Source organism: Phocoena sinus, chromosome 7 (genome assembly GCF_008692025.1).
Source record: "Phocoena sinus isolate mPhoSin1 chromosome 7, mPhoSin1.pri, whole genome shotgun sequence".
Classification (NCBI taxonomy): Eukaryota; Metazoa; Chordata; class Mammalia; order Artiodactyla; family Phocoenidae; genus Phocoena; species Phocoena sinus.
Window position 1 is genome coordinate 60,598,720 of NC_045769.1, and position 16,436 is coordinate 60,615,155.

General features: G+C 44.7%; 1 protein-coding gene across 1 annotated transcript in view; it reads right to left on the bottom strand.

Annotated features, from left to right (window-relative positions):
* The window catches only part of RAPGEF4 (Rap guanine nucleotide exchange factor 4), a 337,054-nt gene that overhangs the window by 15,816 nt on the left and 304,802 nt on the right, over window positions 1–16,436 (bottom strand). Inside the window, 7 exon segments of the mRNA XM_032638316.1 lie at window positions 310–397; window positions 1,177–1,227; window positions 5,006–5,096; window positions 7,951–8,129; window positions 8,545–8,670; window positions 15,040–15,063; window positions 15,065–15,138. Coding sequence (XP_032494207.1) covers window positions 310–397; window positions 1,177–1,227; window positions 5,006–5,096; window positions 7,951–8,129; window positions 8,545–8,670; window positions 15,040–15,063; window positions 15,065–15,138 — 633 coding nt within the window.

Below are 16,436 nucleotides of genomic sequence, written 5' to 3' on the forward strand. Positions count from 1 at the left end.
AAAAGCCGATAACAGTTCCTTTTATGTTAGGTGTTTACGTTTACATTTCTAAAGCACTTTCCCTGAGCTTAGTAAAATCTCCAAACTGACCCTCTGTTGCACTATCAAGTCTTTCAAACCACGCACAGATCCCTGCTCCTCCAATAATCTTTCCAACCCTTTCAGAAAAGTCAGGGCTGAGAGGAGATGATGAGGAAGGTGGAAAGATGGCATCATTCTTCCCAAGGAGGTCAATCTGATTAGGCCCCTGTTCATTTTCTTCCCCACACACTCACCACTGACTCGGCCTGTGCATTTCCTTGGAATTACCTTTAATGAGCAAAGGCATGAAGGGGATGAGAGGAGGGTCCAGCTTGGCTACCGTCAGCCTGTAGGCTCTGTGGTTTCTTGAAGGATCCTTTAGAGAAACAGAGATCCTGGTTAATGACTAGTGACACGTGCACCACCCCCTCTACCTCCCAACACACCCAGCCTTGTCATTTCCCAGTCGGGGAGTTTTGAATCGAGTGTAGCTACAAAAGACAGGTGGCTTCAGTTAAACTGATTTTTGCTTTAAAACAACTTCCTGTATCACCTGAAAATAATTTACTTTTTGTTTCCTTTTTTCGTTGACCGGGAGATATGCCTCTAGGGTCCAGGGGAGAGATTCCCGTTGAGAGCCCATTTGAAATGTAAAACAACCCCCCAGCTGCGAGAGTCCCCTTCTCCTGAAGCACAGCCTCCTTCCTGGGAGCCCAGCTCATCCTCCTACCTGCCTTGCATAGCCAGTCCCGACTTGCCTTCTCTGAAACCCTCCCTCATTCCTGCCAAGTCCCACTCACTCCTTTTGTGTCCGGTAACACCTCCCAGCCCATGGGGAAAAATAATTTTGGCAAGCCGAGGAAAATGCAGCTTCCAGTCCTTAGCCAACCTGTGCTAGGTGGAAAGGATCCCCATTACACTGCTTTTCTTAGTTACACAAATTGACCTTATGTGGGACATAAGTCCTGTTTAAGTTAGTACCTGAGGGTGCCATTCATTAGTCGGACATGCTTGTTTTAGCAGCACTAAAATGGGATCATAAACTTCTTAAAGTCATACAAGGACAAAATTTCTGAAATGAGAACTTCAATTCAGCTAATCGGAAATTGGATTAATGCAGACCGTGAACAGAATAAAGGAGCCACTGTCACTTACCATTAAACTTTCAAACTCCGCATAGAACTTCTTGAACTTGCTTGGCAGTTTCTGTTAAGGAAATGAAAATGCCACACTCGTAAGTCAGATTCAACATCTAGATACGTATCATGTTACCATTTCTAGGGGAAATTATCACTTTTGGCTCTTAATCAAACATCTCTAAGGCCAGACTGTAATCTGTCTTGTCATTTGAGGATAATCTTAGAGAACTCATCTTTCAAAAGTCTTAACCTAGTTGAACCCAAACTAACTATGGATGCTTTGGTCTTAACTGCTTTTATAATGTTTTCTGAAATGGGTTATTCATAAAGAGGGCTGCATTCCCAGACTACAAGTGGTTTGGCATTAACCCTCCACTGTTTTAAACTCTCGCATTCCCACAATTAGGAAGTTAGACCAGGGAATATTAGGATTAACAGTTTTAGAAACTACCTAGGTTCAACCCTCCTCCTCCTCTACGACGTAAAGCTACAAGAGAACAGGGATTTTTATCAGTTTCGTTTATTGCTATATACTGAGGGCCTAAAAGAGCGTCAGGTACAGAGTAAGTGCTCAATACATGTTTAATTGACTAGATTAAACCTGTGTTTTATAGACGGAAGAAATTAAACCTCATAGATTAAATGACATGCCAAAGTCACACAGCTGATGATGGTCAGAGCCTCTGTAATTCACATCTCCTGCCTCCTTTCCTGTTGCCTCTATCATATGCGCTATGCTTTCCTACACAAGCATTTCTCCCACAGGATTTCTCTGCCTTACTATAATTCAAAAATAGATAGTTCTATCAATTTAGTCATTTCTCATGGTTATATTTTGGCCTATGATTCAATATCACACATTCACACCGTAGGTCAATGATGAATCATCTTTCAATCTATTGGTTCTCACTTTGCTTAGGTCCTGAGCTTACAGTAAAGCTGAACTTTTCTAACAGGGTCACACCAAGACATAGCAGCGTGATGTTCCCCATCCCGAGACCGTGGAAGCGCTGACCAAGTGCTGGGCCTTGAATTCCCCACTCAGCTCTGCTTCACGCAGTGAAGTCTACCATCAACAACTGACTCACCCCATCAGGCCTCTGCAATCCACCCAAAAGCTCCTCTCTCTTCTTTTTCTCTCTTCTCTGAATGGGTTTGTCATATTATTTTGTTTCTAGGAACTAGTCTCCTTATAATGTCTAAACTCATTGTCCTAGTGCCTCTTTTCAAGTTGGGTTTCAGGGAAACCTGATATCCTCGTTTAGGCGGAAAGGTTCAAAGTGATGAAGGCTGGGATGGGCATCAAGGGATACAAGGGTCTCATGCTCCACGGAGTGTCCAAATCACCATGCTAGGCGATAACTTTCCGTGAACACAGACAATTTACAAAATTAGGAGCGAATGACTTTTTTTTTTTTTTTTTTTTTGCGGTATGCAGGCCTCTCCCTGTTGTGGCCTCTCCTGTTGCGGACCACAGGCTCTGGATGCACAGGCTCAGCGGCCATGGCTCACGGGCCCAGCCGCTCCGCAGCATGTGGGATCTTCCCGGACCAGGGCACGAACCCGCGTCCCCTGCATCGGCAGGTGGACTCTCAACCACTGCGCCACCAGGGAAGCCCCGTGAACGACATTTTTGGTTAGATCTATCACTCTGGTTCTCTTTCTGTGCTTAGCTGACTTTTGGGTCAAAAGCCAGAGTGCATATGGTAATAAAACATGTGGTCTTAATACTATTACCTATCCACATCCCATGCTTTCGGAGCAGGGGTTCTCAACTGGGGGCAATTTTGTACCCACACCCAGGGATATTTGGTGATGTCTACAGACCTTTCCTGTTGTCACAGCTGGGGTGGATGGAGGGAGAGGCGCTGCTGGTATACAGTAGATTGAGGCCAGGGGTGCTGCTAAGCCTCCTACATGGCCAGGACATCACCCCCACCCCCTTACAACAAAGAAGAATGATCCTGCCTGAAGTGTCAACACCGCTGAGGCCGAGAAACTCGGCTCTGGGTTCTTACTCCCACTGGCTTTCTCTCAGAGGCGTCTTTCCCCTCTATGCTGGACCATTCCCTTTGCCGCGTGGCTTCACTCTGTTTTCTGTTTTGTTCATCGACTCTCTCACGCGTGTTTTCTAGTTCCCAGAGGGCAGGCACTATTTCCCACTTTGCTTCTGCTGCCATCGTGCTGTTGTGTGGGAAGCATGTGGGAGGGTCTTGGCAAGTCCAGGCAGATAAACCCAAATCAAAGATGCTCAAGAATGAAAGCTCTTCCTACAGAATGATCCAATTACATCTCACCTTAAGAGATAAAGGCTTACGAATGATGAAAGGTGACTCTCCTCTTTCCAGCAATACGCAAGGATGGAAACACAAGCTCACAGGCTGCTGTGCTCCTTCCTCTCCCCGTGGAATGAAGGACTGGCCAATAAACTCTCTCCCCTTGCTGCCTGTCCCCCCCGCCCCCCAAGCAGCCTCCTATTTCTCTCTTTAGACCAGGAAAGGGGATTCTGAGAGTGTTTCCCCCATGCTACGGCCTTAATGTCTAGCTGCTGGTATGTGCACCTATATCTGGCCTTCCCGGACCCCATGAGGCTTCTTTGATTTTCCCAGCCAAATCATCTGGACTCCGTGAGAGAGTGAAAAGCTGAAAACAAGTTGGGGAAAGCAGACTCTCTGAGAGGGAACCCTAGATCTCCAAAGAGCTGTGGGCTACAAGAAGGGGAGGCTTGCACCCTGGCTTCACTGCTTACATTTATTGGCAGCACTAACTTTTTTTTACTAGCTGGAAGATGACCCAGCCAAATGGCATGCAGGCCTTACCAATTCCCTCATTCCTATATTCAGGGGATGAGCTGCTGAGTGCAGCATCTGCTGGGAATTTTCAGAGAAACCCAAGACAGAAGGACCTGTGAGGACCTGTCCTATAAACAGTGGAAAACATTGAGGAGGAACAGAGAAAGAAAACAGTTTCAAGAGGGAAGTAGGGAAGAAAATGTTTCAAGGAAAACATGTAGAGATGCCAACAGCTGCCTTTGGTGCCTTTTTACAGCAGCATTGCAGATTAAGACCTGTGTTACCTACTCCTTGCTCTCTTTTCGTGTCCCACTTACACGTACCTTTTTATTTTTAGAAAGAGTCTATTTTCGTGTGTATGTTCCATTAGAGATTAATATTTCTTTGACTACATACCGCATGTAAGGGGTCAGACATATTTTGAGTACTTAGCTAATGAAAAGTGAAGCTGTTCCCTAGCACAAATAACCAACTATCAACAAACCATTAATCGTATTTGCTACAGAAATTCACAACACACCTGCATAACTTTTGCACCAAACCGAATTCTAGCCTCCTCCATACACAGAGAGGTCTGCTAGGTAGTTAGGGAGATGCTTGGCACTCAGCTGGGCCAAACAGTTGGCCTTCTGGTTAATTCTCCCAGGAGCAAAATGACTACTGGGATAAAAATGGATCTTCTGTCCTCTCTTAATTACAGATAAGGCTTATTTAAAAAGCAAGCAGCAGACATTTCAGAGAACAATAGGATCTATGAACAAGATGAAGTAATCCAAGAAATGCTATACCTAGGAACTAGACTTATTATTATTTACATTGTATAGTCCAGGAAGCTGAGACCCCCTCCATCCCCTCCCCCCGCTACAAAAGGCCAATGCCTTTTAAAATTCACACTCTGAGGCAAAAGGAGACAGGTCACCTCCCTCAAAGTGCCCCACCTTTCCCACTGTTATACAAGCATGCGTGATATTTCTATAAAAAAAAAGACTCACTGGTGAGCCTGTGTTTTGACTCTTCAGGCAAATTCGCAGCTGGATCTCAGCTGAAGCTTACCTCCCATGTTAGTGCCAAGCGGCTCACAGCAACATTGCTTAGTCCCATGACGATGGCAAAAAAGGAATTCAGATTCTTGTACTCCTTACAGCTGAAACACAAGAGGCACATACTGGAGTAAAATGCCACTTTTGAGTGAGATAAAAAAAAAATTAGAGTTCTATTTTCTGATGGTCATTAATATTCGGCAGGACTCCTTTATGAGAGCAGGCCATGACAGATTTAATGCTCTGTGTAAGTTCCACTTGGGTGACCGTGTTCTGCTGTTTGATTTCTCACTGTAATTTTAGGAAGGTGATGGTTTGGGCCATCTAGGTTCAGGTTTTGAGGAGGAAGTTCAAGACACCTGCCCTAGGGATTGCTATTGTAATCCCAGAGCTTGCTAAAAGCCTTGTTGGACCTGGAGGGAAACATCTCACGGGCTAGGAGGAGAGAAAGCAAAATGTCCTTGGAGACTTCCAGACTTTCAGGCTGAAGCCGGACACCTCAGGCTCTGGCAGCATGAGAGGGAACTAAGGAAAATCACACTGCTGCAGCCGTCAGGGCTTCTACCTGCCATGCAAATGCTTCTAATTTGTTGAAAAATGTCAACTTACAAATCATGATCCCTATATAGCTAATAACCTAAACAACTGACCAAAAAATGACCTTACTTTGTTTTACCAATGTCGATGAAGCTGATCATTTTGAATCTGTACTTATGCCATTAGTACCTTTTATGAATATATATTTGGGAAGAATATTGTGGAACAACACCAAAGGTTCTTATTAGAATGCAATATTTAGCCCAGGTACTTGGTTTAACTTAAAAAATGAAGAAAAAAAAAAAGGGATCTTCGACTTCTTTATACCAGCTCCTTGCAAAGGGAAAGAAGGATTCATTTTGCAAGGAGCACAAATCATTTACCACAAATCAATATGGTTATCTAAGTTGACTACATCATAATTAAATCTTCTTTGGATTAGCATTTTCGCAAAAGGCTAATTGTTGCATTTGCTGCCTGTGTACTCCTTGCAGAGTGATTCATAAATGGAAATGGGAAAACAGATTTAGAGAAGATATGGTGTGTCTCATGCACCGCTGAGGAAGCAGGCGGGGCCTTCGATGGGCCGGGGGCGGTGGCTCTCAGGTCAGGGGCTGAGAGCAACTTCAGAGTCCCTGGACTGCAGGCAGCGAGGCTGGTCATGGACATGTTTGCCTTTGTCCTATCTGTGCGATCATGAGAGCACACGCAGGACTGCAGGGCTGCCTGTCTGCTCACTGCTCTGGTTACCAACTAACTTTATCACCTTAGGTAAGTCACGAAATTTCTCTCTGCCTCAGTCGCTTCACCTGTAAAAGGCGAGGATAACATCTGGACCCCCAACTTCACGAAGTTCTGGGCAGGTCAAAGAGCTTCAATAGAATACACTGACGTTCTCTAAAAATACCACGTAAAACATGCCAACTGTCACTAGGTTTAAGATCTCATGCGTGTAGATCTTGGTTTCTGAGTCTGCAATCTTCTCCAGCTGGGTTGTGTGAAGAGTTCTACCGTGTAGGACGGCGCAGGTTAAATGACGTAAACCAATTTATTCCGAAGGCCAAATCCACCCATAATCAGAAGGAAGAGAGATAAGAAAGGCAAAGACATTAAAAAAAAAAATAATTCCTGAGTTTCTGAAAGGCTCTCCTGTGTTGCCCTGTGAAATAGCAGGATAAGGCCCCCAAAGGTTTTCTGGTCTCCACGTCTGTGTGCAGACCTCCCCTCTCCTCCCTTGTTGCACTCAGCACTGCCAGGCTAAGGTGAGGAGAGAATGTGCTCCTGCTAGCAGGGAAGCACATGCTGTCACAGTTTCCAGTCATCTCCTTCCAAGTAAACGGAGGCATTTGTTCCCCGCGATAAGCCTATTCAGGCTCCGGGGGAAAGTGGCTACACTCTGAACCAGAAATTCATAAGCAACATTTTACCAAATCTTTCTTTCAAAAGGCAGTTTTTCCAAATTAAGAGATACCAGCATTTGAATCCAAGAGATCTGGATATCCCGTTGAACTCCCAAATTTTGGCAAAATAATTCAAGGCATTTGGCAAGCTGACATGTGTAAAACGTCAAGCAGCGTTTGCTTCTTTGTTTAGCTCTGGAAATCAGACTCTGTATGGGATCTAAACTCTTTGGCTCAAGAAAACTGCCCAGCTGGGGTCACTTGTGCTCCCCACCTTCCCGTGCTAGAGCCCCCTGGGTTGAGAAAAGGAAGAAGTCTCCCAGCCACAGCCACAGCCGCATTTAGCATTTTATTTTTAGCACTGTGGTGATACCAAAAACAAGGAAGTAAACAGGAGGCTGTCAGGCATATCTAAATAGCAGGAGAAGATTAAATTCATTTCAGGGAGAAATCTAACTGGCCCCTGCAGTAAATAAATTGTTTCCCATGAAGTGCTGTTAAATAGAATATTTATAAGATGCTTGCTTTTTCTGATGTTTATGGAGATGGTTTTCATGGACCAGGTTAGCTCGCCTTTATGCATTTTATGGATTTTATCCCAGCTGAGTCGGATGCATGGTTGTACGTGCATGTCCCCACTGCCCTCTACTGGCAAGAACGTGTCGAGTTAGACCTGGACTCGCCCAGCCTTTCCAACAGAATTTTGTGCAGAACTTTGCTGAAGGAGTCGTTTATGCGGAAGGAGGCACGAAGTCCGAGTAGTACGGAGCAAAAAGAGGTCACGATTTTCACTCGAGCATCAGTGCTGCAGGATGTTAATTTATATATTGGTGTCAAGTATTACAAAAGCTATAGACAAAACACATCTTCCGCAAGAGTCCAGTGATTCTTACGCCCCTCTGGTTGGTCCTGGTACATAAGGAGATTTTATATCTCACTTTTCTTTTTAAGGTGTAATCTAAGGGGACAAAATGAAAACACAGCGCAAACGTTTTTCTCTCTCCAAGTGGATGATACTTACTGGGCCGCGATCTTAATGAATTTTTTTAAGAGCTGCACACGCTTGCTAGGCTGGGAGCAAAGGCAAATCTCAGTGACAACCCAAAACTGAATTTCATTAAACCTCCTGAGGAACAAATCCAAGTTTGCTGTGGTCTTTTTAAAATGATGCCTTCCAAATGTGTGATAGATTAGCTCCAGCTAGAAGAAAGGAAAACAACGTCATGTCTTTGTTTTCAAATCAAAACGCCAACTTGGCTCCTCCATTTGACGTGACAAATTGATACTGGTCGGCAAATGTGAGTACAGTCACTGACCAGGATTCAACTTGAACTTCAACTTGAAGATCTTAATGGCTCAATGAGGCTTGTTCAATCTGTTAACTGTAAACTAGGTGCCACTGGCTTAATATACACAGGAAGACAGAGCTCACTGTAAATCATAAAGATTTTTCTTTAACACTGAAAGGCTTTATAACAGCCTTTATTAATGTACCCAATGATTTTAAAAAACCCTCGCGTGGCTTCCACACACTGCAGCACGTATTAACGTTTACAGGCTGCATCCCGAATTGCCACGATACCTACGAATGAATGCTCTAAATGGAGCACCTTACCTCATGCACACAGCTGAAGAGGTCCCAATCATAAACTGTCATCTGGTATGCCAAATCTTTGGAGCTCATCAATTCAAAAGTTCCCATTGTTCCAACAGTTGGGCCCTCCTGCTCTGGCAAGGGAGTCTATGAATAATAATGCAAAAATGTATCGGAATCTCAAAACAGACACGCTGAGTGCTGTCAGGACTTTGAGGGAAAAGGATTCTGGAGAGGCCTTCAGGAATATCTTGAAACTGATTTTACCCCGAGGAGAAAAATGCCTTTCCTCTTAATGCTCACTTGCTTCTGTGCCATTTTTATAGTAATCATCATGACTAATCGATTCCACTGACTGAAAAATGTGGACCATGGCAAATAAGATTCCGTGAAGACTGACCCATGGAAGTTCTCTTCTGCATGGACCTGGGAGCTCCCAGGGAGTGATTCCTTTTCCCTGGCAAACATGTAAGCAGTTCTTAAGGACTTTCTTCTCCTATTTCCCACTGAAGCCATTCCAAAGCAGGTGCTGGCATGGTGGTTTTGGATGTTTAGCTACAGTGCTACTTACTATTGCAGGGGCTGGTAACAGTGGTAAAGTTGCCGCATCTCCATTTCTCATAACACACTGCCTGGGGTACTAGGTGACAGAGGGCTATGTGATTACATGTGATTATATATGATGTCCAGTTGCTCCACTTTCTGAGAGATGCTGAGCTAGGAATGACAGTCACATGGTCATGGTGTTTTGGGCTAGGCATCAGAAAACTAAACTCTGCTACTTTCTGGAAGACCATTGGTCAAGACTTTCCATCCAACTTATCTCATTTTTATTTTACGGGAAATGAGTTATAGTGCTTTTCCTTAATAAGGTGAATGGTTTGTATATATTAGAAACTTACGTATACTATATTAATACCTATTGATCTATAATAATGTGTTTAAAGTTACAAAAGTCACACGAATTAAAAGATAATTTCCCCAATATGATGCTAAACATATTTGGATATTCAATATTTATGTTGAAAGTACTAATATCGTTCCCATTCTATCATCATCATCATTATAATCATCACCTATAACCTTGACAGTCTATGAATGGCCACTGCATTCCGGGCATTTGCAAGTTGGCAGTTTAAAAAAGGAGTCAGCCCTGACCAGCAAGTACAGCACTGCACGCGAGTAAAGAGTCAGCTCCTGGCATTCATTTGCACGTATAAAGGGATGGACAGAAGCATCAAAAAACACCTGACTCACAGATACACGGAGAAACAGGTGAGGAAACATGAACGGGCTTTTTGAGAGTTAGTAGGCGTTTGGAATGAATGTGTGGCCTGAAGAGGTTCTTGGCGAAAGAGATGGGCCTGAAAAGATGAAACAGACAAAACCGGGTGGGTTTAGAATGGCAAAGTTTTCCCTGAGTATCCAGGATGGCCTGTCATAGGTTGAAGGATGGCGTGAGAGGCATGAAGGTGAGGAAGCCGTCATGAAACTTACTTGGCAGGAACAGAGAGCTCAGGGGAACCAAAGGGACAGCTTAAACAGCTTTAGAAAGTCTTTGAGTACCAGACGGGAGTTAGGGTTATGAAACAGACCAGGTGAGTGTCAGTTTTAGAGAGCAGCAGATGCTAAATGTAAGCCCCACTCTGATTACATGGACTTGGATGATTCCCTAATCTCTTGACTGTTTCTAGCCCTGATGAGTTGGGGCCCCAGTACCCAGTACCTGGGCTTGTTAAGGGAATTGGATGGGGATAATTTAAGTGTAGCACGTGAGCACAGTGCCTAGCACAGAGGAGGTCCCCACCGTCCCCTCCAAATTCGTCCCCTTCCCAGCTCTGCTGCACCAGTGCAGAGGTACGGGGAAGTGTGATGAGTACAGGACCCGGATGTATGAGCCAAATACTGTCGTTCCTGATTCGCTTTATGCAGGGCACAGACAGCATGGAAGAAAAACCATTCCAAAGTTTTAAAACTCAGGGAGCCGACCTGAAGCTGATGGGCAAGCAGCTTATGGAAGCAAATAAGGAGAATGGTTTCAAGCGGGGTAGGTCTCAGGTAGAAATGTCGGGGAAGCGTTTAAATACTTGGTGCGAGAACTCTGTCTCAGGCTCAGACTGGCTCTCCACATTCTGCCTTCCCTCTCGCCCATGCGCTCTGCTGTGGACCTGCCCTCTATTCCTTGGGTTTGCTCTCTCCTCAGTCTAACTGACTCCTTATCTCTTTCCCTTGAGGTCTTATGGCTTTTCACAGAGGGGATAAATTAACCCAACAAATACAGGGAAGATGCCATTAAATTCTTTTAGTCATGGAGGCTGGTATATCATCCTGAATCCCTTTTGAGAGAAAGACAGAAACCCCTGTCAAATCTCTACTTTTTTTGAGTGAACAGGGCTCACCAAGCAGAGGGCAGGCCGATCCCTTCCCTCCGTGAACCACCAGAGAGGCAATCTGAGCAGCACAGAGGGCTCCTCTAACTGAAGTGGGGAATTAACATGCTGGCCCCATAGGAAGCAATTCCTTGGACCATTTTCTCATAGATAGCCCTGTGGAAATTTCCTTACAGATGAAGTGTAGCAGAGCCTATGTAGGGTCTGCATTACCCAGGCAGATCTGAAAAGTGCCCACAAAGAGGCAAAGAACTCCGATTCTCTCTCTCTGCTCTTTTTGAGAGCTGATTTCTCTGTTAAGCCTGGATGGTGGTGATTGGAAGAATAGCACTGTTACCCTCCCATTGTCCAGATGAGGAGACTAAGACAAACCCACGCACATATGGTCACCTTATCTTTGATAAAGGAGGCAGGAATGTACAGTGGAGAAAGGACAGCCTCTTCAATAAGTGGTGCTGGGAAAACTGGACAGCTACATGTAAAAGAATGAAATTAGAACACTCCCTACACCATACACAAAAATAAGCTCAAAATGGATTAAAGACCTAAATGTAAGGCCAGAAACTATCAAACTCTTAGAGGAAAACATAGGCAGGACACTCTATGACATAAATCACAGCAAGGTCCTTTTTGACCCACCTCCTAGAGAAATGGAAATAAAAACAAAAATAAACAAATGGGACCTAATGAAACTTCAAAGCTTTTGCACAGCAAAGGAAACCGTAAACAAGACCAAAAGACAACCCTCAGAATGGGAGAAAATATTTGCAAATGAAGCAACTGACAAAGGATTAATCTCCAAAATTTATAAGCAGCACATGCAGCTTAATAACAAAAAAACAAACAACCCAATCCAAAAATGGGCAGAAGACCTAAATAGACATTTCTCCAAAGAAGATATACAGACTGCCAACAAACACATGAAAGAATGCTCAACATCACTAATCATTAGAGAAATGCAAATCAAAACTACAATGAGGTAGCACCTCACACCGGTCAGAATGGCCATCATCAAAAAATCTACAAACAATAAATGCTAGAGAGGGTGTGGAGAAAAGAGAACCCTCTTGCACTGCTGGTGGGAAAGCAAATTGATATAGCCACTATGGAGAACAGTATGGAGGGTCCTTAAAAAACTAAGAATAGAACTACCATATGACCCAGCAATCCCACTACTGGGCATATACCCTGAGAAAACCATAATTCAAAAAAAGTCATGTACCAGTGTTCACTGCAGCTCTATTTACAATAGCCAGGACATGGAAACAACCTACGTGCCCATCATCGGATGAATGGATAAAGAAGATGTGGCACATATATACAATGGAATATTACTCAGCCATAAAAAGAAACGAAATTTAGCTATTTGTAATGAGGTGGATAGACCTAGAGTCTGTCATACAGAGTGAAGTAAGTCAGAAAGAGAGAGACAAATACCATATGCTAACACATATATTTGGAATTTAAGAAAAAAAATGTCATGAAAAACCTAGGGGTGAAACAGGAATAAAGACACAGACTTACTAGAGAACGGACTTGAGGCTATGGGAAGGGGGAAGGGTAAACGGTGACAAAGCGAGAGAGAGGCATGGACATATATACACTACCAAACGTAAGGTAGATAGCTAGTGGGAAGCAGCCGCATAGCACAGGGAGATCAGCTCGGTGCTTTGTGACCGCCTGGAGGGGTGGGATAGGGAGGGTGGGAGGGAGGGAGACGCAAGCGGGAAGAGATATGGGAGCATATGTATAACTGATTCATTTTGTTGTGAAGCTGAAACTAACATACCATTGTAAAGCAATTATACTCCAATAAAGGTGTTAAAATGGAAAAAAAAGGATGTGCTGATCGTCAGTGACAAAGAGCTGGCTAAAGCAAGCTGCCACCGCAGCATCCTCTTTCCTCGTGCTCCCACACCTCTGTGCCTAGCTCTGCAATGGCATTCGTCACACTGGATACTCATTACACTCTGGTGTCCCACGCTATACTGTGAGCTCCCTGAGGCCCGAGGACCATGATGGGTTCATCTTCAAGAGCATCCTAGAGCCAGAATCATCCGCCTGGAATGATATAGTATAGGCCCTAAATAAACACCTAAGGAGCTAGTGAATGGATAAAAGTATTTAGAACGGAATTACAGTGCCGTGGGGTTTTATTGTAAGTTGCTCTGTACTGACATTTATGTTCAAAATGTCAAGGAAGTAAAGCTCTAGAATCCAAGCCCTTAGGCCACTAGGATAAATTACTAATTCCAGACAACACTTCAGCACTACAGTTTGTTCTGTTCCAGGCTGTCTGTGTTAGTTTCATCTCCCAATCTGACCATAACTGTCTTAAGGGCAGAGGCTCTGGGACACTGGTTTAGTGTCACACAGAAGCTAGCACTTCATAAGTATGTGTTGATGGATCAAAGGTTTGGCCAACATTCTGTACTGCAGGGGCATCCTGTATACGACTCTTCCTAGATGGACTGTCCTCAAAGAAATCTTTAGAAAGCCAGAAACGGAGCTCCGTGCCTACACTTTTGTGAGGCAGGGACAGCTCGACCACTCCTTAGAAACAACAGCATAGCTGGCAGCCCAGTGAATGGCAGAGCACCGACAGGGAAGAAGTTAAGCAAGTTCACGTCTGGCTACTTGCTGCAAAGTAAACTCCCTGCAATTACTCCGGCCTTAAAATGGAAGACGAGCAAGGACTAAGAACGTATAAGGCTGAAGGGTTGTGTGCAAATAAACAGAGGCTTAAAAAGTTAGTATGTGCCCCACAGGGAGCTGGAGATGGTCCACACTCTCCATCTCTACAACCGCATCATCGGACACGGCGGCCAAGAACCAGCCGGCAAGAGAGGCCCGAGCGCTGTGTGGCGAACACATCGTGTGGCACCTCTGGCAGGGCTCCGGCTGAACTGGCTTTTGATGGCTTTCGCTTCCAGATGAGAGCAGTGCAACTCATCCACGCCATTTCCCCCCCCCAATCCCTCAATACTGGGAAATCTTTATTTTTCAGGAAGCCACGAATGTAGATGATGAAAAATATACGAAAAGGACTGGGGGCAGACTCAGATCACACAACGCTGGTGGTTGGTTGAGTGAGGCAAGGGTGCTCACGGGCCAGACGGATGAGGGAGAGGCGGGAGAACTAACGCCCCTTCTGCGAAGCTCCCCTCCAGGTGAATTCAAGATGTTGCATAATCTGCTCGGCTGTGAGACAGTGCACAAGATAGCTCTCCCCAAACTAGAAGGTCAGAATCATGATGAGGCTAAACAAGCTCTAAAAAGTCCAAGGAGGGGAATCTTGATTTACCTACAATGTCTGATTGTATTCACGCGTCACTTACGTATTTAAGTTTTCCCCCTAAAACGCAATGCAGTTTCCCTGTAGCGCCCGTGTTGCACTTCTCTTGGTAAAGAAGCCCGGTGTGTCTAAAGATGGAAAAAACTAGTCCTCTATCCCCTGAACTGGCCCCACAGGCTCTCTAAGATACTCTAGTAGCTGCTCACTTCTATGCCTGTTACAGGAGAAATAGAAACGAACCCTACCAGCTGCAAAAAGAAGAGAGGGCCAGTCACTTATTAGCAAGGGCCGATGAAGCCTTTACTCACAGAGAGCTGGGTGGGGCCGCGAACACTGTTTTGGAGACTTAGGAAAGACGGCTGGCCTCTGAGATTTCCTACACGAGATGGAGAGAGCCCTTTCAGGGAACGGCATTTTCCCTGGACCGGAGAGTGGCTCTGCCATAATGCATTTCTACATCCCACCTAAGGGGTAGGATAAATTGCAACGTCTTGTCTTAAAACATTATTTCTATCCTGGTGTCTAAGTATTCAGATTCTTAATAGTAACATTTAAACCGGGGACACTTCAAGGACGTGAATTACTACAAAGAGTTCTGAAAGCTGAATTATGCCCCAGTAGTGGTGTTACTTGGCGAATTTCCACAAAGGAAAATCTAAAGCTCAGAGCATCTCAGATGAACACCTGAGGCTTACCTGACAGACTGCAGAAAGAAAAAGACAAGTAGCGTTCAAGATTTTTTAGCAACTAGGTTCACGTGACTGCAAAATTAAGCTCCAGACAAGTTTTTCTGATTGCAGACGCTGCTCTGAGGTGGCCATCCACACCTACCAGTGAATCGAATTTCTCTCGCGGGGCAAGCAAACAGGCGTCCATTAATAGTGAGCGTCGTAAATACTGAAACGTCATTAGGCTTGAGCACCACCTTTTCTGTGAACATAAAAAGCAAGAGATTGCCTATTAAATGCCACCTGAGATTTGCTGCACTGCCCGAATCACACAACAAATTACCAGCTTGGTGAATTACCGGAACACGCAGAGTGACTGCATAAAATACAGTACTGAAGGCACCCACCGAATAAAAAAGACACAGCATTCGTGCAGGCGCACGACGCTCAGGATGCCGTCAGAAACGACCGCAACACAGGAATGGAATACCCGAGGGTCAAGTCACCCGGTTCTGCATACAGAAACCGCACCTGCTTTTTTAAAAAACAAGTCACGCTTCCAGATGGTAATAACGCCCAGCACTCTGGAGATGACAAGATAACTTTTAGAAAACTTAGGGGGTTTCTGAGATCCCACATGACTTTAGATGTAAAATTTATTACCGTGTTTTATCACTCATTCCCTAATTTGGAGGGCAACTGCATTATTAGATTAAGTCTTCTATATTTAAAAGATAATTCATACAATAAATATTTAGCATTTACTGTATGCTGGACACTGCTCTAGGCACCTGAGGATACAGAAGAAATAATACAGGGAAAAAAAACCCAAAACAGTCCAGAAAGAGCTTATAGTGAGGGATGCAGATGGTTCCAATGTACCAGAGAGTAAGCTGTGAGGAGGAGAAAACAATATAGCAGGGAAGGAGGCTAGGAAGTACGTGTAAGGGGGAATTTTAGAAAGGGAACTGGAAAAAGGAAGGAGGGGGCCTCCATGAGACAATGACACTTGGGGGGAAACCTGAAGGAAGGGAAGGAGGCACCTGGGATAGCTATGGCGTGAGTGTGCCAGAGGGATCATCACGGCAGACAGACATCCTGGGTCGTGTGTGCCGGGAACAGAAATGGAAGGGGATATCTTGGGAATCCAAGATGCATTTAAAAATCCTACATCAGTGGAATCATTTGTCTTCAAACACGGCAGGGATGGCTCACCCGATCCTGAAGGGTCTTCCAATAACTATCAAATCGTACTGGACCAGCTAACCTGACGGCTCTCTCCTCCAGGCTCTCACTGCAATGCATGCAGACCCTTCCAAAACTCTTGCCGGCATGGACTATAATTATTTATTTATTGTCTCCCGCCTCACCAGCCTGTGAGCAACCTGGAGGCCCAGGCTGTGTCCAACACCTCCTCTCCTCTCACAGCCACACCAAGTGGCCAGAAACGACATGAAGAGTGAATAAGCGACATTTCAGGAAAGCAGAGAGCAGTCTAGTAACCCTGTGAGGGAAAAGACTTCTCGTTTTGTTTGACGAGCTGAGTTCCTGCCCTCTTTA